The 25,455-nt window shown below is 46.8% G+C and overlaps 1 protein-coding gene across 1 annotated transcript in view; it reads right to left on the bottom strand.

Moving 5' to 3' along the window:
• Nucleotides 1-297: 297 nt before the first annotated feature.
• TBX4 (T-box transcription factor 4) overlaps nt 298-25,455 on the bottom strand; it is a 36,404-nt gene continuing 11,246 nt past the window's right edge. The window contains exons 4-9 of the mRNA XM_062617150.1: nt 22,141-22,260; nt 20,186-20,333; nt 7,143-7,295; nt 3,387-3,475; nt 2,583-2,824; nt 298-1,187 (exon numbers count right to left, since the gene is read on the bottom strand). Coding sequence (XP_062473134.1) covers nt 565-1,187; nt 2,583-2,824; nt 3,387-3,475; nt 7,143-7,295; nt 20,186-20,333; nt 22,141-22,260 — 1,375 coding nt within the window. The 3' untranslated portion in view covers nt 298-564. The remainder of the gene's footprint in view (nt 1,188-2,582; nt 2,825-3,386; nt 3,476-7,142; nt 7,296-20,185; nt 20,334-22,140; nt 22,261-25,455) is intronic.

The raw sequence follows: 25,455 nt of genomic DNA, 5'->3' as shown, positions 1-25,455 counted from the left end.
TGCAGCTCCCTCACCCCACCGCCAAGCCTCCACGCTGGCCCCTGTGCTCCTATGACTCCATCACTTCCAGAGGAAGAAGTAATTTCTACTGATAAAAAGAGCTAAAGAAGTGCTGCTACGGCAGTCTTTGAACTATGCAACTGAACAGGTCACGTTTTCCTTTCAGTTTTGGGATGCTGTGACTTCATGAACCAAGTACCATGAAAGTGAAGCTCGTGTTTTTCCCAAATAGCCAAAATCTGCTTATGGATGTTTAATATTACAAATAAAAGAAAATGACTAGCTACTTCACTTGTTAGTCATGAAGATGGTTTCTACTGGATCAGTAATGAAGATGTGAGGATTAATTTATTCGGGAGTCAGTAAGAGACTGATGAATCCAGCCCACTGAGACAGGAGATGTAATTCTCTGTGTGTCTGAAGATACAAGCTCTTCACCCACACAAATCCCTCTGGAAATGCACATTTGTCTCACCGAAGTGCAAGTTACCCACAGGTATCAACACTGATTGAACACTGTCCTGGAGCAGTAACGTTGTCTGTGGCATCGCTTGGCCGTCAGAGTCATCCATCAGTCCAGTTCTCCACAGTCCCCATCCCTGAATGATACTGCAGCGATGATTCCCTCGACAAGGAAAAGCTTTGTGAGTACAGGAACTCGTTCGCCGCGTTTAGGTGCGGAGAGGGGGGTTTTCTCTCGCACACAGACGGGTGCACCCTTTCCCTTGGGAAAGATGAAGAAGGAACGCGCTCCCGAACCTGAGACTGGGACAGCTGGTTGTAGACACTGAAGTGGCTGTTACCTGGTGGCTGCGAGCCTTGACCCGTGATGGACGGGAGCCGTGGCATCATGGTGGTGGCAGTGAAATGAGCAGGGAAAGGCTGGTAAGGGACAGTTTCCATTGTCTGAACACTGTAGCTGGTGTAAGGTGCAACAGAAGTCCACATATTGCAGCTCAAGGGGGGAGGTGGAGGTGGCAAGTCATCAACTGTTGAGACACCAGCAATTTCAGGCCCAGAACCAGAGTACATGCATGCTTCCCTCGGAGTCACCTCGCTGCAATAGGAAGGGCTTAACATCTGCTGATCGTACGGAGGTGGGGAACGGAAATAGTGATCATCTCCTACAGAAGAGGAGGCTTCCAGGTAGGAGCGTTTGCAGGGCAGGTCCAGGTGCCGAGCGCTTTCTGCAAGCAAAAAGAAATGCACGTTCGGGAGCAGCTCCCAGAGCAATGGTGTTTAACAGCAATCTGCCAAGAGCCCGGGGTGGTTTTATGGAGTCCCCTAGAAGCTGAGCATTCAGTCTGTGACCATTTCACTAAACAACTGGTGCTCTTTTTTCAGATTAATCCAGTTAAACCGTTTTAGTTTGGAAAGACAGTGTACAACATCAAAAGGACATTGTGTTGCAAATGTCAGGCTAATCCCCTTGGCCTCAAAGCCTTCTGGTGACATTTGTCAGGTTAAGTGAGAGACTTGGGCTACTATTCTCACATCAGAGATTACTTCACGTTCATCCAGATAACAGAGGTCCCTGACACTCTCGCAGTGGTACTCCTGACAAATTCAAGAAGTCTCTTAGAGGGTCTTATCGCAGCCTGCCTTCCTGTCATTACAAAAATGACCATACATTTCCCAGATATTCATGTCAAAAGCTGCAGAAATATTTCCAGATAAAGGGGCCCTTTCCCAGTCATCAGTCCTCAGCTTTACACTGAGAAGCTGTAGCCCCTCTCCTGCAGATTGCGATGACTGTGGCTGTGTTTACCAGCAGCTTTCTGTTAGTTGTTAGGAGTATTCTCTGGATGAATTAGTGAATTCATCTGCACATTAAACATCTGCTAAAACTACACATTTGCCTTGCAGTCCTCATTACTGGTGCTGTTAGATTCTTCATTTGCCCATGATCAGAGGATTCTCACAGCTTAAGTAAATTAGTGGCCAATGAGACATGCAAATAGAAGGAATTTTTTTCTGTGCAGAATTTTTCCATTTAACTTAAACCATTCCATGGTCTCATCTGATACTGGGCTAGCAGAAAGAGAATGTAGTTACAGCTCACTTAGACTTGAGAACTAGTGAACTAGTGGGTAAGAAGAAAGGCAAGCTTACACACAGCTACCATGGTCCCAGTAATGTGCAGACATCAAGAGAATTGCTAATGGCTTTGTCCTGAAAAAGTGCTGAATGTCTATAGCTCCATTAATGCTAATGAGCAGTGTCAGAACATCTCAGGATAGGTAAAGCTCCTCCAAACAATTATTAATTCATCTGAGTCTAACAATGGATAATTTTGCAGTGTAGCCTTGTGCCATCTGAATTATGCATTCTCATTTTTTTGGGGTGGGTCTCTTGACTTAAGAGTCTCAATTTGCCTTCTATGGGACTAAACCACTAAGAACTGCCCCAAAACCCAGCCCTTGGACCCTGACCCTCCAAACCACTTTGATCACATCAGTATCTTTGAAGATCAAGGCCTGAGAGACCAATCCAAAACAAACTAGAATTAGCAGTAAGCTTTCAGTGCTCATGCTCTTAGGTTTATTTGCTGTAATATTTTTTCAGCTGTAAACTCAAGTTACCTCTTCTCTTTAGGCAATGATAGAAGAGCCCTGAATCTCTCTGTGCTGTGAAGGTGTTGAGTGGCAGATCTTGAGTATCTGAAGCTGCAAATTGCATGTGAGCACCATTCTCGTACTGATAATGTTGAAGGGCCTGGTGATTCCCATGAAGTGGGTTAACATCTGGCTTTGTCGAAAGCTGGCCATGACTGGACACCAACCTCTGCCTCATGATGCTTTTGGAAATTACTGGATATTCTTTGCTGAAAGAGGTGAGAAAAAAATTTACCAGATAGATAGCAATCAGCATTAACAGAAAGATGAAATAATAGTTTGGCTTCCCTAGAGCATCTCCATCTAATATCTTCAACACCCTCTGCCAAAAGTGATGAACTCATAGTGCATTCTGCTGGGTGGGGCAAGTATTCCGACAACACACAGAGTGTGTCACTGAATGACAGGAAGAGCTTTTCAGGGGTATAAATGGCATTGAAAGCCATAATGCCCTCAAACACATACAAATGTGATGCCCCATGGCATAGACACTTTGAACTTCTCCAGAGAGGTTCAGCACATTAGTAGCAGAATAAGGATGAAAGCTCCACTGTAAGACTGTATTTCTGCACAGGGCACTGAAGGGTGCATGTCGGTCACTGCCTGTCTACCCATGCTGCTTGGTTTCAGGGCACCCATGCATACACATGAGCACAAGCCTGCACACTGCAGCAGCTCCCTGATCCTGATGAGCAGGAGGCCACCCCACTAAGCACCTCCTTGCCATCACCCCTCCTGTCCACCACCCCTCCTGGCACCCCTTAGCCATACCTCTGCAGCCGTGCCACGCGCAGGTCGCTGTCGTCGCTCCCCCTGAATCCCTTGGCAAAGGGGTTGTTTTCAATCTTCAGCTGGGTTATCTTTAAAAGAATGAAACCAAGCACAAAGCATTTGAAAACAGGTCACATGCAGAGGTGCAGCAGCACGTATCAGGCTGGAGGTCTCCAGATGTCCTGTCCTGTGTGACACCCCGTGAAATGCAGAGTCCACGAGAGTTTCAGCCATTTAAAGCTGTAGTGGCAGAGGCAGTGTCTCTGTTTCCAGTGCTGAGAGTGAAACTGAGCTGTGAGGTTCAGTGCTAGATCTTGCAGAAGCAGCTTTTAAAGCTGACAGAATTGTCAATTATAAATGAGGGCAGGAAAGTGAATTTCCTTGAGTCTCGGCCTTATTCTGGGTGCTGTGTTCTTATTCTGGGCTCTTGTTAGAGAATATATATGTGTGATTTAAAAGAAAATCTCCTATGTTTCCACGTTAGAGAGCCCTATTGCTTATGGCATGGCTTGCCCTCATTTCCACAACAATTCTATTTATCTTTATGTCCATCATTCAGTCATTTTTCCTCTGTGAAAATGATCATAACTCAAATAGTGCTTTACCTTCAGGCAAGAGAAAGCTGCTGTGTTTTTGCAAGAAGGGTCTTTCCCCGCAAGAGCTACAGTGTATTAAAAGGGTCAAAATGCCTTAAAATTGCCTTGGCGTAGACTTAATTTTGATGGAGCTCAGGTTTTGTAAGGAAGCTATGAAGGTTCTGCCATTTCATGAAAATTCTGTTAAAAAAATGATGTGTGAAATTTCCTGTAACGTATTCACTAGTTCCTCTGTCTTACAGCCCCAGTAAACACAGCTTTCCTTTGCCAACCCTGCTGCCTGATCCCTTCCCTTTAACTCTGGGTATGACTGTTACATGGCAGGTACATACCAAAGCCATGCAATGGTCAGCAATGCTGGAAAGAGGTAGTTGTCCAGTGAAAACTTAAAATAAACCACCTCTTTAACAAGGATTTTGTAAAGACAAGCGGGTAGTGACCAAGATCCCCAAGAGAGTTTCAGGAGCTTGGAAATGCCAGAACAGCACCAGAACATTTGTAGGGACACAGGAACTCCTAAAAATACCCCTTGTCTACCTCCTGTACATGTGTCTATGCACAAATATATTTCCAAGGCCCTTTGACTGTGAGGGTACAGACAGATCTAACACATGTCACGGACAGAACCAGGTCTCAGTAATGTCTTTCCCTACTAAGGGACACCAGTGAGCAGAATCATCTCCTTGGTCATCCAGCTGTCACTGAAAAGACCTTTTCCAGGAGGAGGGGAGGTGGCAGCGTGGCAGGGCACTGATGGGGAGGTGAGGACACGTGTGCCTCTGCAGACCCACTGCCCTTGGGTCCCCTCTCTGTCTGAGGCAGCACAGCCCTGCTCCCCTTGCTAGCCAGCCGCAGGCTTGCTCCAGCCTGCATCTGCTTTCAGCGGTGAGGATAAACAGCAAGTTCTGTATTCAGATGAATCTGCAAGAGGGTTGCTACAAAAAATATCCCTTACCAAAAGACTCCTGAGAAAAGAGCTGGCCAGTGTCTGCGATAGGGAAGGAAGGTGGTGACATGAATTTAACCAGCCTCAAGGTTTTCCTCTCTTTCCCGCAGCCTGCAGTGGCTCCAGGGTAGCTCCCAATCAGCTGATAAACCACAAGAAGCGTAGAGCCCTTCCTAACCCACATCAGGTTTATACATTATAGTTTAGTTTTGTTATTTAGTGACTGAGGTTTTCCTCTGACATGAGAAGAATCAGGGCTTCGATACCTGCTTGTCACCTTCCCCTGGCTTCATCCAACTGAGGAAGGAGTTTTGGGTTAGCTATCCTCACTGGTCTGTACTCAGGGGTAGCTTCTATCATCAGCTTTCCAGCTCTTGGAGCCCACAGTCAGCTCTGTAACCAAGACTCACTTTTTGTTTAGAAAAACAGTTATTCACAAGGACACTTCTTGCAAGCTGGATACTTCTGAGCTCAAAGTACTTCAGTGGTTTGCTCTTCTGAAAGATACCCAGACCAAGTTTTAAATTGTGAATGCCTAAGGGAATAATTAAAACCATTCAGATATTGCTCTGAAGCTGTGATTTTCTTGAGACTGCAGTGAGGTTGTAGTGAGAGCTTCTGCCTCCTGCTCCTCTGCGCTGGGGCAGCATCCAACCCTCCCGTGTGCAGGTCCCAGAGCAAGAGCTGGGCAGTACCAGGCAGCTCCTCTTGGGGTCTTCAGAAAAGGATTAGGGCTTATTCTGGGCTTTTTCCCTAAATGGGCCAGGTCCACTCTGTGCTGCCACCCAGCTACCAGCCTCCCCCCAGGAGTTTTTGAATGGCAATGGCAATGGCAGTATTAAGTTTATGAAGCCCTTTGGGAACCTTAGGGATGAAAGGCACTATTGGCACTTTAAATAGGTATTAAATAAGCTCTTTTGAGCCTTTTTGGTTAACCGTGTTTGAGCAACTGGTCATTTTACACCAACAGCTACAACTCTTCTAGCAGGATTCACTCCAGTGTCCAAACAGGTACTCCTGGGCTTTTTTTCCCCACATGACACACACATCCATGTTTCTGCTCTGAGCCTTTTAACTGGCTTACTAATTGCAAACTCTTGCAAGGACTCTATTCTTCCAGCATCAAAGGGCAGACAGGCATCCTGCTTGGGAGGAAAAGGTCTGGTCAGATTACTGGGGAGGCAGAATTTCACATGTGTTCCTGTTCCTGTAGTGTTTTCCTATGAACGTGTACAGACGGAGCTGGCACAGTAACACATGGCAGATTTCACGTTCGGAGGGCTCCGGCACTGCTTTATGAACCCTGATGTACTTTGAAAACTCCAATTAATCCTCATACAACCCTGAAGCTGGACTTCACCATAAGGAAAACTGCAGGGGAAGCAGGAGCTTGTGCAAAGGCAAGCAAGTCAGTAGCAGGATTGAAAAGGAAGCCGTGCCATCCCTGCCTGTCATCCTTTCCTCTCCCAGCCTTGGTGACAGATCACCCGTTGTCACGGGGAGGTGACAACTAGTTGTCACATTGCTGGTCATCCTGTTGGTAGCCTGGGTTAGTAAAATCATCAGACAGAACACTACCTACTGCCGTCGCTACAGACATGCTCAAAGAGAAGCCAAACCCTACAACACATAGGTGCCTATGACACACACCCAAAGCACAGAACCGAGCCGTTGTACTCTACATCCCCTCAAAACAAACCTAAAACCCCTCCTGCCTTCACGTGCTAACCACAGAGCAGGCTCTTAGCTGCATTTTTATGGTTACATTCCTCGTATGTCTCACTAAATACACATACTATAATTACTTTTCACTGTAGATTTATGAGCAAGCTTTGCTAGTCATTATTAGATTTGCTCGCTGTTTTGAATGACATTTTAGTGCTTATGAGCACGCCAATTCATTAGTGCTTGGACTCGCAGGGTTTGCCAAGGTATAGTTAGCCAGTGATGTCCATGCTGCTCCTTAACTGCATCCTCTGGCTCATTGCTCTTCCTTAATGCTGGGATGGAAACTTTTCTTCTAAAGCAGGCATTTCAGCCGCACAATAGCAGCATAAAAGGCTCCCCCCCTCCCTACAAGCAAACAGATCCCGCTCATCAAAGCACAGCACTGACATTGCTGTGCCACAGCAATTTGGAAGATCATTTTGCAGCTGTTGGCAGCAAAAGCCCATGAGGAGAATTTAAGCAATTTTAGCTCAAAAAGCAGCATACCTTGTGATTCTGGTAGGAGGTCACTGATATAAAGGATGTCTCTGGAAAAACGTGGGTGCAGAAGGCTGTGTTCTTCGACCCAAAAGCGTTGTTCTCATCCGCCTTCACAATATGCAGTCGTGGTTGGTATTTATGCATTGAATTAAGAATTATCTGAAAAACAATTGATGCTGAAGTGAAAAATCCAATTCAAAGAAAAAGAACAAAAAAAGACAAGCCATTGCTATTGGACACAATATTTTTACTCACAGGACACCAAAGCTCACTAGTGCTCAGCTTGAGCTTTGCTTTCAAACTAGACGGGAAAATTACGTTATACCCAGGAACCAAGACAGAAAAGGTATCTGCTGCTCTGGCAAGCAGAACTGAAACTAAAGCTTTCCTGGTAAACCCTCATTTTCTTATTGCTATTGGATAGAGTCAGTCTGGGTGGAAAAAAGCTCATGCAGTTTTTTTCCAAGCTCGTGCTGAAGCTGTGCAATATAAGTCACGAGCAGACTGGTCCGTAAAGAATCCTAATAAATACTTTACTGGGCTGAAAAATACACAGTTTACCAGGGGCAAACAAGAAATCACAGAAACCACGGGGATGGGGAGGGGGGGAAAGGGCAGTTATTTTTGGTTTATCTGCTGCTAAAACTACAAAAAAGCAGATTCCCCCCCCCCCCCCCCCTTTGTGGATGGCTCCGTGTTGGAGGTGGCTGGGTCCAGGCAGCTCTCAGTCCAGTGCAGGGTTTCTCAACAGAGCATTAGAGGCCAGGGAGGGCTGCCCATCCCAGCATTAATCTTCCACAAAGAAGGACATGCCCAGATGTCACAGAAGAAAATGGCTTTAAGAAATGGAGTTTCTTTTAAGAGCTGGGATGGTTTTAAGAAAAGCCTTTGTTCCTTTTGCCAGGCAAAGAAGGAATACTGCTTGCTTGTTTTCTTGGCATAACCCCTTTCAATCTCTTCTTCCCACTCTTAAACTGAGAGTGTGTACTCCCCAAGCCCAGCTGGTCCTGGTGTTATCTCCAGCCAGGCTAACACTCCTGGGGTGCCCAAAGCATCTGGCAGGGTCGTGTCTATTTCTGATGAAGACACTGGCAAAGGGCCAAGTAGAGAAGGCTGCAGTGGGTGGTGTCTTCAACTTGTGGTAAATAAATGGGTAGATGAATGGAGGGATAGATGGATGGACAGACGGATGTACACAATGCATCACTTTACACTAGCTGTGGATTTAGCCAATTTTGAATGAGAATTACAAAGAAACAGAAGACATTTGCTCTGTGGCTGGCTTTTGTGTTCAGGAACCCTTTCTATTTGGTCCCTGCCCATGTCGAGGAGAGCTCGCAGCAGCAGCACTGCTCTCTGTGCTCCGACTGGGATGGGAGGTAACGTACGGAGCTTGTGCTCTTTAAGTCCCTTCGTCTGGCTGCACATAACTGCCCACAGTAGCTGGCTGCATTATATACCACTTAAATGCAATTTTTATTGTTGACATTTTCCAGACAACCCTCCCTGCTCCCCAAGAGAGAGAATGAGGAATTTTTGGCATTTTATCAGCTTTGCATCAAGTCTCTTAACCACTTTGCGGCTGTTGATGTGCAGGGCGTAGAGCTGAGAGGGTCGGCTCAGGTTTTCAGCTGGAGCCTTTTCTCTGCTTTCATGGATCAGCCACTTGTAAAACAAAGCCAAGATGAATAAAGCCAGAGAGCTGCGACTTACATAAGGGGCATTTTCGTTTTCGACAATTAAGACTTGAGCCAAGCTGATAAATAATGGTCATCTGGAGCAGAAGCCGGGGTGCCCCCATCCCAAACTGCCCAGGTCTGGCCAGGGTGGGTGACTTGTTCTCAGAGTCAGAGCAAGTCAACGGCAGGATGAAGAAAGCAGTTCTAAACTGAGATTTCCAAAGGGAAAATTAGGAGCTCAAGTTTAAGTGCACTCTGGATGAGCAGCCTGTATTCCCCCTCCAAAGTGGGGTCCACTGGGCTATAATGAACCCTGTAAAAATTTGGGTTTCTTTTTAAATAACATCTTCAAACTCAAGGAGTCCAAACAATTTCCAGAATTAACAGGACACAGCTTTTGAGAACCTGACAGGATCATTCAGGAGGGAATTTTTGACAGATGCTCAAGGTTACAGTTATGGCTGCAAACCTGCCTAGAGGTTCATCGTGAACTGCTTGGTACTTGCAGGATGCTGGGGGGAGAGAAAAAAACTAAATGGCTTAATTTAGCTACTGCATTTACCAGGTTGGGCATTTCTGCCCCTTGCACCAAAGTGAGTATTTGTTCGTGTGTCTCAGTGGGAGTACTCACTGGGAAGTGCCGGACCTCTTTAAGTGCGCAGCCATGAAAGGACGCCTCCTTGATATGTGCCAGATCAAAGCCTAACAGCCACCACTGAGCACAAAACATGATTGATAGACATGAGAACCGCAGAGCTCTGAGGTTAACCAAGTCAGTGTCCACAGACACAGATGGGGAATAGCTTCCAGTAAAGCAAAGCCCCATAAAAATACACCATTCTTATACAGTGGAAGAAATAAACCTGTCAGCTATTTGGCAGAGCAGCCAGCATGTCAGATTGGGGATGAAAATGGGAAGTCGTGGTGCTGTTTCAGACACCTCCCTGTGATCCCTGCCAGCTGCACAGGTGATTTCTCACATCTTTTTCAGCGGGGAGCAACCACTCTCTACATTTCCAACATTTCACAGAGGCTGTGCCTGGAGCTGCATCCTCCTTGTGCGTTCAAACCCCCTACAAGTCATTCAGAAAAGGCTCTCAGTCCTCAGCTGCAAAGCACTGCCTGTGCAAAATGAAATGCCAGTAATTCAGGCTAAATAGTTTTCAAGGCTGCTGTGGAAAACTGGTCGCTGGCTAAAAATACACAAAACAAATGTAAATTCCACTGCGATGACAAACACCAGGGGAAAGATTGACTTAAAGAATTGTGTCAAAAATGAGAAGCATTTTAATTGACAGGACAGAGCTGCTGGGCAGTGCTGGGCAGGCAGGGCCTCAGCACCAGGACACAAGTTGGTGGAGGAACTCCCAGCCTCGAAGATAATGCTAAAACAGCAACTTCATCTTCTCCCGCTCTTACCTTTTTCATTGTGAGGGCATGGGGAGATTAAGCCACTCTCAAACGCTGCCACACTCGTTCTTAAATTGGCTTTGGTACAAATTTGCTACCAATTTGATAGTCTGAAATAGGCTAGCTACTAAAAAAGAAACGGTGATTGCCTTGTCTTGCCACTGAAAACAGTTACTGGTGTGTTGGTTAGAGGGGAATTTTAATGTGATAGCAGGCAAGGATATAAAATTAGTGAGGGAAATTGGAAAACAGTGTTTCTTGGGTGGCACTGAGGCACACCGGCTTAGTAGCGAAGCCTTTCTCTGCAACTTGGTGAACTTGTCTATCATCTGCTTTATGAAAGAAACAGCTCAGCTTACATGAAATGGCAGCATATTTAGATGTCTAATAAATACATTTTCTTCTGTATTAAAACAACAACAAAAAAAAAAGCCTGAAAAACAAAACCCCAAAACCAGATGTCCCAACCATAATCCTCAAATTAGATGGATAACCCCAATTTAGGAAGTGCACACCTCAACCTAGGCCCCCGTGGGGAAAACTTCTTCCACCACTGCCACCCAAGCACTCTCAGTGCCTGGAAAACACCCACTTTCAAGAAACAAAACTGCTGTTAAAAAATACCCATGTGGTTAATGATGTCAACCTTCATCTTTATGTGCATCAGTGTGGATGGCATCAAATGGCTGTGACTAACCAACTCCACTGCATCAGGGCCGCAACAACAGGGACCCTCCTTGAGCTGTGCCAGGTGAGACCCAAACAGCTCCTCTATCATTTGATAAACATTTTACATCTCTTGCCTTCCAAGGTGGTCACAGCAGTCATCAGCCCGAAGAGGGAAAGGATGCCCCCCCCCCGGCCCATGCACCCCCTGCAGTGAAGCAGAGCTGCATTACTCTGGCCAGAGAGGAGCCAAAGCGGATCTCGAGGGTGATGTCACTTCTACCCCCTCAGTGTCGCACGTGCGGACCAGATTGCAGCGAGACGAACTCCAAAGGCAAATGTGAGCTTACACAAACATCTTTTTTCAACAACACCCCCCCCCCCCATCTCCCTCCTTTGTGCTGATCACACAGTTGGCAGCCGGGGCTTCCAATAGAGCCCCACTTCTTTATTTTTTTGGCATTCCCCAATCAGCAACAAATGTCAAAAAAAAAAGGTGTCGTTTGCTCCTTCCATTTAATTTTACTTAGGAAAACATACTCCTGTAGCATCTGATCTCACACACTGCTGAGCAATGTCGGCTTCGGGGCTTGAAGACGTTTGCCACTTTCCAGGATCAGGCCCAGAAGCTTAGCGGGGTAATGGTACCACATCACTTGACGCAATGCAAACTTGCCTTGAAATCACCAGTAAAATGTATTCACTTTCATATGAAATTTGGGGAGTTGATTTAAGAGCACTCCCTGTTTCACCAAGGTATCAAATGTCATATGATGCAGTGGTTGTTATGGCAACAACCCTTTTTATATTAAATAGTAAATGGCTACGAAAAAGCCACATAATTTTATGGTTGCTCCCAGGGGATCACATAACTAATATAAAATCTCTCATTTTAATATATTTTCTGCTTCTTTCTTCGTTCCTTCTATTCTCTCAAAGTGAAAAAGCCCTTGAGCTGAGGCTGGCCCTTGTCCCACAGTGGGAAAATGAGCAGGGGCACAAAGGACCAAGACAAAAACCCAACAGTTCAGTTGCCCATGTGGAAAAAAAAAAGAGTATGATAATCAACAAGGCTCTTCCAGGATCACAACCACTGCTGCAGTTTATCTCTTAATATTTAACACATTTGACAGCATCAGACATCCCAAACCTAACTTTACTTTACAAAGTAGATGGCACAGGAATTGCCCCACATATGCTGCCCAGGGTGGAGGTGACATCTCCAGGGGAGAGATGGTGGGAGTGCAACGCTGCATCCACCTCAGGAGCTCGAAGAGATGCACCACCCTAAAATAAGCAGTTAAACTCATAGAATCATTTAGGTTGGAAAGAATCACAGAATGCTTTGGGTTGGAAGGGACCTTAAAGCTCACTCGGTTCCAACCCTTGCCATAGGCAGGGACACCTTCCACTAGAGCAGGTTGCTCCAAGCCCCTGTGTCCAATCTGGCCTTGAAAACTGCCAGGATGGGGCAACCACAGCATCCCTGGGAGGCCTGTGACAGGGCCTCACCATCTATATAGTGAAGAATTTTTTCCTAATATCTAATCTAAACCTCCCTTATTTCAGGTTAAAGCCATTCCCCCTTGTCTTGTTAAGATTACTAAATTCAACCAAACAAAACACTGCATCCAGACAACCTCTGCAGCAGCTAAAACACTAGCTCTAAAACAACGTAAACCTCATCCAATTTAGTTTCGGTCATATCCAGGAAACATCACCTTGTTCTGCTCAAAGCCTGGCAGCCTCACAGCTGTGTGGCAGTACCCCAGTGGTGGTGGGAAGGGGCTCTTTCCAGCCAGCCCCATTCCTGAAGCCAGCCAGGCTGCTCCCTGCTGCGCTGTCGTAGGAGGAGCCTCCCAAACCCACACGTTTGTCCTGGCAGTCGGCACAATGGGGGAAAAAAAGAAAGGCTGGAAAATCCTGGGAAAAGATTCAGCATGAGCTCAGACAAATTGTTCCTTATGAGATTGCCAAAGCTGGGATTTTTTACCTTTTTTCCTCGGTCCTTTTTCATCTACTGTCAGCTGAAATTCATCGTGTTTCCTGACTTGTGATGCAGCTTTGGTGTGGAGGAGAAGTCCGTCTCCACACAAGCTCAAGAGCATCTGAATGGCCCAGACATGCCGAGCCCAGGTGTGTGACCCTGGGACATCCCCTGGTATGTGAGCCAAAGTGTCTCCTGCAACACCCCATGCCACTGCATGGCCCCACAGCACCCATGGGCACAACAGGCCTTTGGCAAGCTGTGACCTCTTTGCTTGCCCCTTTCCAGACCAGTTCCCCACCCAAGACTGAAAGGCAATTTCAGGACCTGATTCTACTTAAACTTTACTAAAATCCACTCATATAAACCAGTAACGTAACAACAAAAAGGTTTAACCCAAGAGATGTAAATCTTCTTTTCAGCCAAGAGCTCCACTGATTCTTTCTCCCCCAGCTATTTAAACTGAACACATGTCATTCCCAGCAGCACACAGCTTTGCTCCTTTATTTTTGCAGGAATAAAGCAGACAATGTAAAACTTTATGTTGGACTTCATAATTTATCTGAGTCCCACTATTTCTCAGATCAGCTGAAAGACATCTCCTAAAATGGATGGCTAAAAAGAAGGAAAATAACCTTTTCATGGATATTCTTTCAGCAGAAGACTTAGTGATGCTCAAAAAAAATGGATTTCATGTTTGGGGCTAGAGAAAAGGGGGTTTTTCAAGTTTTAGATGGACTGTGAAAAAAGCTAGTTTAGTAAAAGGAGAAATGTATGCATATGAAATTCTGGTATATTTCTTATTTTTTCATATAAATATAAGAAAATATGCACGTATTATATATTCCATATATATATAAAAGAAATCATATGTCTGTAAAAGAAACCATATATATATATAAATATATAACAAATCTTGTATATTTAATATAAGAAATCTGTAGCTGAGTATAAGGATGTGAAACTGCTGTCTTGCCACAGAGATACTACGGTGTTGCTCTCACTGAGAACAAGCAGGGTGCAGCCAGCAAGTCTCTTCCCATCAGGCAAGACCTTGCCTGGAGCTGACACAGCCCCATCCCTTCGGCCGCAGGCGATCCTCAGCCCCACATCAGGGCTGTGGGGAGGCTGCTGCCGAGGCAGCACATAAACCTCTTAGCAGCCCCCAGTGAGGAAACTGCTTGGCCACAAGTCACAAAGCAAACAAATAAAAAGAGAAAATAAATCTAAATAATATTTAGGGGTTTTTTATGAGATTACTGGGCCATTAACCCCATTGAAGTGCCTGAGTGTGCCTGACGAGAAGAGACAGGAAAATACTGAAATCGGGTTATAGAAAAATGAGAGAAAACCCCAAGACTAGGAGAAAAATTAAGTCTTTCAGTAATAATCAAATAAAACCAAATGTGTAAATAATAAATCTGGGGAGAAATAACAAAATCATCAGCATTAACGAGTGAAGCCAGTAAGTAGCAGATTTGGGTCAAGAGACCCAGGAATATCACTTAAAATGCTATCACAAGTGGCACACCACCTATGATATCCTGTAGCTTTAAACCTCAGTAGGTTATATCTCAGAAACTAAAATAACCCCACACTTCAAGAGCAGGTAAAGCCCATTATGGTAATTAAAAGGCACCATCAGCCACCAAGAAGCAAGACAGATACAAGGTATGTAATGTAACCAAGCTCTGCAATGCTGTGTTGGGGGCAATTCAGCGAAAAACCTACTTTTATTTGTCACAACTGCCACTTCCAATCTTAATTTATTACTACCAATGTGATGCTATCGCCCTCTCCAAGCTGGCCCATGAGAACGCCTCAGTCCTCTGGCAGAGGTTTCATTTCAGTGGAGTCATTAACGACAGCAACAACAAAAGCAGAAACCCTTGACGTGATGTGCTTGCTCCTCTGCTGTTTTCCATGTTACTCCACGCCTGCAAGCACTGGCCTTACGTGGCCCTGTGCACTCACAGCCTGCCTAAAATCAGCAGGAGAGGGGGCATAACAGTAGGATAGGGTTTTCTTCCAGATACACTGTGTCTGGTGAGACAGGCTTCCTTAGAGCTGCTGCCCAGCTCACCTTTAGCTCTGCTGGATACTGAAAAACCCACTCACAAAAGTCTTCAGGAGCAAAGCTGGGTTCCTGCACTACCAATGCATCTCTGCAGACAGCTCAGGAGCCACCAACCTGCAGCTCTCCCCAGCACTGTACCTAAAACTTCACAGCCTGTCCTTTTGCCAATAACTGAAGGGCATCCTCATGTCCATCTATCATGGGCAGAGTGTAAAACCAAATTAAAGTCTGCCCTAAACAACAGCCTCTGCTTCTTTTCAGCAGCCCTCATATTTAAGAACACTACTTCACCTGTGCTGGGGGGTTTCTAGTCCTTGCTGGTCATCCTCACCGTCCCTCAAAGTGTATTAAGTACCTTTATGCACATTATGATGTACCTTTGATTACATTATTATGTGTCATGAGCAGGAAAGCTGGCTGGGCTGGGAGGTTGTTCACTGTCAGGCACTGCACACCACCCTGTGCTGGGGGCACTGTGGGGCAGATGGCCCCCGTGCCCCACACAGTCCCATGGGAGCAGGGTCCCTTCTGCACCCTCAGCAGCTCTGCCCACTGCCCAGGGCAGCACCTGCAGGGTCTCAGGGAGCCAGGGCTGAGGAGCTGTGCCATGGGTTATCACAGCTACCTGTGCCCCAGGCACTCATGCTGCACTGCTCAACACTGCAAGTAGGAAAGAAAAGGATGCCAGAGCTGCAAATCTCAGCTGCTTAAATAATACCTGGAGCCAAGAGATGAAGAAAAGCCCAAAGAGCAAAACAACAAAAGAGCCTGATTAACTGAAATGCTTTGCCCAAGTGAACAACCTCGCCATGGGTCCGAGCCAAAGCCCCTCAGCAAACCTCCCTGTGCCCCTTCCGCAGCTTCACACTCGCCCTGAGCATCCTTCACCTGCTGGGGCTGGGAGCTGGAGCTGCCTGTGCTGCCCCTCAGCTCACTGGCCATAAGGACTGTCTCACGGGCACCCTCCACCCTGCTGTTTACATACTTCAGACCTCTGAAGAAGGTGGAATTCCATTCATGAGCATCTATCACTACAGAGATACTCACTCAATACTTCCCCACGTGCCCTGAGCTAACCTTCTGAAGAGAACAAAAGTATTATGTTATCCTTTCCAACGAAGAGGTTATTTTTGTACATCGTCTACGGCTGCTATTAGCTAACCCGTCTGCTATCACTTGAAACGACGTAACCTGATTCATGATGAAGGAGTCATTCCCATTTTTCACCTGGAAAACACAGCTAGGTACTTCCCAGGCAGAATACACTGGGAATGGGTACAGGATGTGCCACTTTTGCCCAGCTCCTGCCATTTAAGAGAGAATCTTTGTCTCCACAGACAGGCTGTGTGCAGCTGCCTATTATTCACATGGCATTGGAGCGCAAAGCATCGGCTCTGCCAGAATCACTAACCCGTCACTCACCAGCCCCACATAAATCAAAGGCTCTGTCAGGCTGATTATCTCTGCATGTAAAGATTTGAAAATACATAAATTAAGATTTTACTCTAAGCATAGGTGGCTTACAATGCTTTCTTTAGGATCAGATAGACCTTGCCGCAGCTAAATGTTACAGTGGCTGCTGATTTCTTAATCCATTGTCAACATGAGCATTTCTCAGTTGTTAAGCCTGGTGTGAAAGAAGCCTTTCATGGTCAAAAAATCCCCCAAGAGGAAAATATACAGCCCACATTTTCAGTCCGTAGTGTGTGAGCTGGGCACTGGCTTACCTGCCACAAAACCTGCTTCAACCGGGGGGGTTCCAGGCAGATTACAGAGCTCTGCACTTCACTTGTTCTTGTTTAAAATCTGCATGTCTTTATGTCTCTGCATTGAAAAATGCCTCCCATGCCTCTGACTGGAACTAATAATTTACCACAATAGATAACCGGTCAGTGGAAGGAGCAGGAGTGAGGGTTTGGGCCTGAAGGGGAATGATTGGTGGCTGGGTTTTATGGGCTGGGTGTCAGAAAGCGAGGCTTTCCAGTGCCTCCTGTAGAGCATCCCCTCCTGCCAGCACAGTAAACAATCTTCAGTCTAATTCTGTGGTTGCAGCAAGGGCTTCAGCTCCGTGGATGCTAATTAAGATGCTTAATTTACTTAATTTAAGCCTCAAATGTACGTACACTTCTCTTTATGAACTCTGGGGCTGCTTGTCCCTGATGCTATGCAGCTGTTACAGTGCACGGAGCTGGCATGGATTCATTTATAAACGAATTCATTGAAATCATGTGAAATTTCTGTCTGTTTTTCAGGTCAGATCCCAGATGTCCAGGGGCCAGGCTCAGAGGAGCTGCACCCCCACATCGTGACGTGTTTGCCCTTCAGAACTGCATCTCACCACCAGAATGCACCGCGGCTGTGGACAGGGATGAAGCCCAGTAGCTTGTCATGCCCCCGCTGCATCTGCACCCATGAGCATCACGTCCTTCTTGTGAGAGCCCTGTAACACCACGTACACTCCAGCCTGACCTCAGGATCAGCTCCCCATACTCGATCTTAACCAGTAGGTGAACAAGCAGGGGTTTTTTTGTCCCCAAATAAGCATCTAACAAAAACTTGGTTAATCCAAAAAAGGAGTATTTAGTGCAAGCGTATCCCACTGTGTGCCTCTCCCCTGCCTCCTTGCCCCTCCTGTCCCCAAGGAACAAGTGGTTTCTGTCTGAGCCTTGCACACTGGAGCGTGGCAGGGGCTGGAGAGGACTGCTCACAAATTGCTGTGGGATTTTGGGATGCCATGAGGAGCTGGAGCCTGGGATAGTGGCAGCCAGGTAAGGAGCCCAATGCTGCAGCACCTGCAGGCACCCGCAGCAGCCGAGGGTGGCAGGGAGGGTGAATCAGCACGGCTTTAGCTGCACAGCTGCCCACACACCGAAAAAAGCACCAGTGGCAGCCTGCAGAAATCATCGCTCCGAGTGGTTTTGAGGTTTGGAGAAAATCAAAGACAAAAGGAAATGGCAGGGAGGCTTCGCTGGAGCATGAGAGGGCAAACAAACCCTGTGGGGTTTCTGACTTGTTTTTCTTAGGGAGCTTTGAGAGAGTGTTTGCAGTCGCTGGAAACGTAATTCCTAGAAATGAGACACGGTTCTTACTCCTAACGTCATGCCCTTGCTGTGAGGACTGCGCCGTGCCAGGCGCACACCTCGCAGGCACTGCCTGCCCCACGGACATTGGCCACTCGTGCAACAGCAGAGCAGTGCTCAGCATGAGCTGAGGGGAAAACTCATGCTCACCTTGTACAGAGTCCAGCTCTCCTCCATGTGCACAGCAAAACTGAGGTACCACTTCTCTAAAGGAGATGATTAATTTGGAAGCCTAGCAAGGGATTGTCTGAGAAGGGGCTAAATCCCATTTAGCCAGGCAGGTTGTCAGTGCCTGAACCACACCGTGACCTGGGCACTCAAAACGGGTTATTTCAGGCATGTTCCCAACAGTGCAAGGCAGAGTGCAGGAGCTGTGGTACAAGGCTTGCCTGGCAAAAGGGGACTGAGCAGGGCTCATCTGGGGCATGGCCACTACATCATGCTGCGGGTATCGCCCCAAAACGCAAACCAGAGTCCACTCTGTGTCACTGGGGAAGCTTTGTGAGAGGACAACCAGGCTGTTTATGGCAAAGGAGGAAATCTCCCCTGTTAAAACGCAGTGTTAAAATCACAGTTAAAAAAATGACAAAGTCAGGAAAAGCCAAACGTTTAAAGCTGCAAAACCAACACTGCACATCCTGTTTGTTTTATGGCCACATCGAACATCCTGTATGTTTTATGGTTTACATTTTACAGTGTAAACAGCCATATATTAGGCTACACAGTTAACCAAGGGGAAAAACACAGGAGTCAAAGAATGCCACGTGCAAAGCAAGCAGGTCGGTAAGGCTGCTGGCACCAGGACATCAGCATTCGTGGGGTTTACGTCACTTTTACTGTGCAACCCTTAAAGCAGTTGCTTTCATTTCATTTCCACGGTGCTTTCCCCCTTAAAGAAGAGCGAAGGGGAGAGATGGCCTGTGATTAATAATGCCAGCATTAAATGGTCCTGATTAGTCTTTGAAGCTCACACATGTTTCATTGGGGTCAGTAGGTTGGGGAAGGGGGTCAGTTCCCGGAGCTGCTGGCGGCTGGGTTATCACTGTGTCACGGTGCCAGAGCCCAGCTCTGCCGCGGCACAGCGGCAGCAACGCGCGGGATCGGCATCTTTGCTTTGCGAAGCTCAAAACTTGCAGAAAACCATGAATACAGCAAAAAAAATCCCTATTTTTTATAGTGTTTTAAGCTGATTGGGATTTCCTCCCTCCGGAGTCAACCCCACAAAGCCTGATTTAGCTGGGTCAGAATTACACTTTCTGTACGGCTTTAAGCGGCATCAAGACAACTGACTCCACATGAAACCTGCTCTTAGAGGCTTGATGTATGATCGCTCTGAGCAAGACAGATACATCCCTTCTCACTCTGCACCCTTCTTCAGGACCTTTTCACAGCTCCCCTTACTCCCTGAACTGCTGCTGCTGCTGAAAACAGTGGCAGGTTAAAACCCACATTTGATGACACAAAGTAGATTCTCTTACCTGTGGTACTAGGAGGAGCTGATGGCACTAAACCTAAAAGGATTTTAAACTCCATCTTCCCTCCCTCCAGTCAATGATACTTGTGTATTTTTACATGCAAACCAGACAGGTCCATACTGTTACATACATTCTCTAAACACTCATTTGCCTGGCAGGCTGGAAGGGCCCTTGTTCTGAATTATTAAATGCATTGTGGTAGATAACTGTGTACTTCCCACTTCTGCTCTCACAATACACATGAATTAAGATTTTCCAAATAAAATCCTTCACTTTTTATAGGGATGACAAAAGCAGCCTGGAAAACAATGAGTTTATGCAACCTGTTTCTGTGAGCTGTGTGTACCACGCACAGCAACAGCAGGGCTAAAGAGCCCACAGCGCTGCCTGCAAAGATCCTGGGCAGAAGATAAAAGGCCCATGCCGTCAAGCAGGACACAACTGAGCAAGTCAGAGGCTGCAGTTCCAAGAGCACTCAGGGGAAGCACGCAGGCAGGAATGGTGGCTCCCCTCCCTCAGTGTTGAATGTTTCCCCATACAGCTTCACTGGCAGCACAAGATAAGTGCTGCTCCTCGTAATTATCTGTGACATCCCAACCAGCATCATAGTCCAGACACAAATTCAACGTCCCAGGCCCACCTCTGACCAAAACCCGTGCAGAACATCTCTCTTACATGTCCAAAGGGATCCAGGTGGTTGTTGGTGAGTTTTAGCTTCTGAAAGGACACCAGCTGCCGCATCCAGTGCGCTCCCGTGGCTGGTGAGTCAGGGTGCACGTACAGCCGCCCCGGCATGGCTGGCTCTGCCTTCCCTGCCACCATCCTGCAAACACAGGGGTACACATGGCATTACCTCGGCAGCAATCACCAGCCCAGACATAGGAGAGCATCCTGTCCTTGAACTCGACCCCATAATCCTCCCAGCAGCCCTGGGGAGATGCACTGGGGCCCAGGGGTTCGAGAGGCTCCTGCTGCTCATGGAAGTCACAGAGGTCCTCATTTCAGCATCACAGGCTGGCAGAGTAACCCAGTGCTCCAGCACAGTATTTGCTTGGGGCAGAGTCTCTACATGGCAATTGTGTTGGCACGGGTCAAGGAGGAGATCTCATCTGGGTTTTTGGAGAGGATGAAGCCTTCAAAGGCCTCTCTGCAAAGGGAAATGGTCTCACACACTTCCCCAGGAGAAGGTACCTGTGAGCAGGAGTGGGTACCAGCGTGCGTGCACCCTTTGTAGCCATGCAGGGCTCCCGCAGCCCCCAGCCTGGAGGCAGCTCCGGTAGGAAGAGGCTGCTCCCAGCTCCGGAGCTGCATGCTGGCACATGGTACTGCTCTTCATACCCTTCTGCCAGCTCCCCTTGCCCCCACACCAACATGAGCTCTCACAGACACAAAAGCAAACCATGAGACATCCCTTAATGGCAACTCCCTCATTACCGCGCATTGTTCTCCTCTTATAAAAGCAATATTACCAAAACCAACAGAGACTTTCCAGCAGCAATAAAAGGAAAAGGAGAAACAGCTCTAGGGCTGGCAAAAGCTAAATTAAACAGAGCTAACAACTATCCATCATCTAAGGCTTAATGCTTAAAACACAAAGTGGCCGCCGTGCCACAGAGGCCCTCAGTCCTCTCCTCTTACCCAGCGGCACTGCAGGACAAAAGTGAACGGAAAAGGGATCTTTTAAAACTAGAGCAGGCCTAATGTGCAAGTAAATTCTTAGTGTTTTATAGAATGTCACCAGGCTCGCTCCCATTAAGATGACTATGAAATTTTCCATTGCTCATCTTTTCACCAGGCAGTGGTCAGTGGAAGGGTTTGGGGAAAACCACAGTGCATAGTCACAGTGAGGGAGGCTGCTGAGAGTATTTGGGGGTAAAAAAGCAAAAGAGGAAACAACATGCTTCCTTTGTCATAAAGCAAAATCATAGACGCCTCTTGGGTAAGTAACTTCACTATCAAAGGCACAGGGCAGGGAAGAATAACAGAAGAGGAAGAAATTACAGAGGAAGAATGAATTATAGGAAACAAAAGCTTTAAACCAGATCTGGCTTTGGACTGCCGTAGGGGGGATCACTGCTCCCTTTGCTAGATCAGCATTGCTGAACCAGAGCTTTGAGTAAACCGCCCCATGTTTTTCTTTATAACCAATCTCCTAAAAGCAAAATATTGCTATAAAAGAAAGGAATTTAAGACTTAGCTCGCATAAATGCCTAATTTTGAAGGCCAAAATGGACCATTAGATCACCTTGTCCAGCCTCTGGTATAATGCAGGTTGTAGCTTTATCCTCCCACACTCGTACATGGCCAGATAACCTATGCTTGGCCTAAAGCATCTCCTCTGAGAAGATACCCAAACTTGAGTAATTTGGAGATGGACAATCCAGCACCTCCATCAGCAGCTTGTTCCAGCAGCTAACCCCCAGCCTGTTGAGAATAGTTTATGTTTGTCCGGTTTTAACTTCCAGCCATTGGCTCTTGTGCCTATTGCTGCTCCGCCAAAGAGAGCTCTGGGAAGCTGGCATCCCTCCCATGGGAAGGTATTTATGTTGGTTCCTGAGCTTGCGCAGCCAACGGCTGATCCAACTGCAGTTTTCTAATGGAAAAGAGGGCAAACAGAAATGGTCTCTTACCATTTATTGTCACAGAATTTATACCGGTGGTCGTCAGCTGGGACGATGTCGATCAACAAGATGTACTTGGTCTTGGGGTTCATTCCGGTCACTTTAACCTTGTAACTAGGAAACATCCTCCTTGGGAGATAAAAAAGGGTTAACACGTGAGTGAGCAACCTCTGCAGCTCTGGAACTGATGGAAGCTTGGAGCAGCACCCCAAGAGACAGAGTCACCATGTGATGGATTCATGCTAGGACAAATGAGCTACAAAGCATTATTGCTGCTTATACATCACCTGAATTAAACTTACTCTTTCCAGAGCACGGGCTGCACAGGGCCAGCACAAAATGGGGCACTGATATGGATGAGGGTATATAGAGGGGGGTTGTGGGCCAGTGCCAGGAAAAGCTGGCTGCAGAGAGAGATACAGGGTGGGGGTCAACTCATTCATCCTTATAGGAGGCTCGGGCAGGGAGCCCCCATTACCTCAGCAGGCTCCAGCTGGCTTATGGCAACGTCAAAAATGCAGATTTCTTGCTGCTATGAAAGTCATGAGCTCTGAGTACAGGAGAAACTAAGCACGGGAGACTGCTTCATTCACACGTTCCCAATGTCCACAACACCAACTCCCACATATGTGGTAGTTGAACCTGTGTTCCTTTCCACAGACTGAAAACTAAGGGGAGACAAAGGGTTAAGCCCTGCAGTGGTGCAGCCAGCCACTGCTCTCCGAGCTTTCCCAAATTTCCCACATTCACAGCACATTCATTAATCCTTGTTGGAGCCATTAGCACTGCAGAGCTCCCACTGCAAATGTGCCCATCCCATGGATTTAGCATGGACTTTAGCAGACACGTAGCAACCAACACCGAACAGGGAACGTCACATAAACCAGCATATCACTAAAGAATGCTCATATGTATCTGAAGAATCTCTGCAATATTAAAGGATATCTTTTTATAAAGCTAGAACAATGAAACCATTCTGTCTGGTCTTGCGATCCAAAGGAGATGGCCGTGATGAGTATGGGCACAGCCATGGGTTTCCTGAGCCCTCAAGACTGCATCAGGAGCCAGGATTTGCAGGAGCAGGCACTTTGCATCCTCAGAGTGACTGTTTTCTTGGCTCCATCTTCCCAGCCTCCTCTTCATCCAGTGAAAAACAAGTCGATTGAGCAAACCAGCTCACCACGGCCTTCATGCAACTGGACACAAGTCCCCTTTCTGCCAGGACAAGGGCACAGAGGATGAGAATTGCTACATCCTGCAGTCATTCTAATTACCCTCATTAAGAAAGGCCCAAATCCTGATGTTGTTTCTCTCCACTTTGCCCCTTCTTTACCCCCTGCTTGTTGCCCCCATGCCCGGCCAAGCTGGCCCAGGTCTGCAGCACCATTTTGTCCCTGCTTTGGGAGAAGGCAACAAAATGGGCCCTGTTCAAAACCATTTCAATTGACTCTTTTAACCACCCTGCATAAACTCCAGATGTTTACCATGCAATTAGCTGGGACTAAAAAGGGGTGGTTTACCAATGTCCGTCTTTGATTTTCATTCATAAACTCTGCACTCCTCTTAACCTTGTCCTCCTACAGGTGAGCACCTGGATAAATACAGTAGGACATTTCAATCTGTGAATACACAGCCCAATTCACACATTGGAAAAAACATTGCGCGAGGAATCCGATCTGAATGCCAAGATTTTTTTTCCCTTTAATTATGCCTTAAAATTACACTTGAAAATGAAACAAACAAAAAAAAATAAAAGAGGAGAAAATTATTAAAACCCAGAAATGAGATGGACACAATTTGAGAGATCCTGCATCATTCCAGGTGAATGCCCTGCACTGGGGATTTTTATAACATCTCGCTTCTCAAGATCTTTTTTTCTCCATCATCTCATTTACTGTAGGACATCCAAGCTGCTAAAGTAGCCCGACTGATATACTGTAAATGTTAAGTGCTTTTTTAATGGCATTTAAAATTAAGCTTCAGCATATGGAGTTCATATAGCATGGACATGCCTGAGTTTATAATGTTCTTTAGTATAGCTCTCTAAAATAAATACAAAGAGCCAAAGTACTACTATAATATATACAGCTGAAATTCTTTAAGGATAACAAATGGGGACTCGCATCTGATTGAAGGTGTTGCTTAACTTGCGAACCGCTCGCTATCTCGCGGTGGTAGCATTGTACTCAGCGGTCGGCAGACCCAGCTACAACCAAGGTTGCCAACTCTCAGCATTCTTTTCCAGGAAAACATGGGGTAGACTTTAGTAATTTGGCTGTGCGCGGACATTTCATCATTATTATTAGCTGCTGCAGTTTGCTTTATGAAAAAAAAAGAGAAAAAGGCAACTAATGTGCTGTCCAGGGACTTGTCAGTTTGATTTTCTTAATGAAAACATATTTCTCAACCCCTTGGCAGAGACTCATTTAGAAAATATCTCTTTGCAATACCATACAAGCAGGGGGTGTGCATTTCTGATGGGAAGGCATGACAAGAAGAGCTGGGTCCAAGAAAATGCAGTCGTACAGCTTCAAAGTTTTCAAACAAAGGCAAGCGAGAGCACTTAATGCCATGTCCTGGCTCTTATTAAATGTCCCATTTGAAAGAGGGGAGCAGAAAACCACGACGGAGGCTCTGGGCTGCGCCAGCCCTGCCCGGGAGCAAGGCCGTGCCTACAGTAGGTCTATAGAGCTCCCCGTCAGCCCTGGGAAGGGGCCAAAAACCTGCCTGCTTCCCCCAAATTTACTACAGGTCAATGGCACTACTCACAGCCACGGCTCTACGTGCAGTAGTAGCTTTGCATAACGGGTGCCTCTGCCAAATCTCTGCAGGCAGGAGCTCCCAGGCGGATGGGCGTCTCCACAGAGAATGCCTCACTTTGGCCAGCTCTCCCTGACAATAGCTTGCTTCATCATCTAGTGCTCGGTGACCAGCGGTGGCACAAGAATAACCAGCGCTGCCAGGAAGACTTGCCAGCACCTTGCCAAGCTCTGGGAAAGCTCAGCCTGGCTTCGGTGGGAGGTCTGAAGCAAGAACCAGGCAGACCCACGTTTTACCCACCCTCTTCCCCACTGCCACACACAACTCCAGGCTCCGTGAGAGCTTCCCTGCATGGAAACCAGTTACAAGAACTGGGAATTCGGGGCTTCCCAGGGAAGGTGTCCAAGCAGCAGCACCTGATCCTCACTGACACCTCCTGAGCCAAGGGTGGCTATGCAAACAGGGAAGCTCAGCGAGGTTAAGCATTGGGCACATGTGCAGCACAGCATAAACCATTAGGTGATGTTTAAGCCACCAGTGAGCAGGAGATTAAGAGCAGCAGTT

Source organism: Pezoporus occidentalis, unplaced genomic scaffold (genome assembly GCF_034315485.1).
Source record: "Pezoporus occidentalis ecotype Australia unplaced genomic scaffold, CSIRO_AGI_Poc_V1 ctg192, whole genome shotgun sequence".
NCBI classification, from domain to species: Eukaryota; Metazoa; Chordata; class Aves; order Psittaciformes; family Psittacidae; genus Pezoporus; species Pezoporus occidentalis.
Note: the sequence above shows the minus strand (reverse complement) of the source record. Positions and strands in the feature narration are given on the sequence as shown.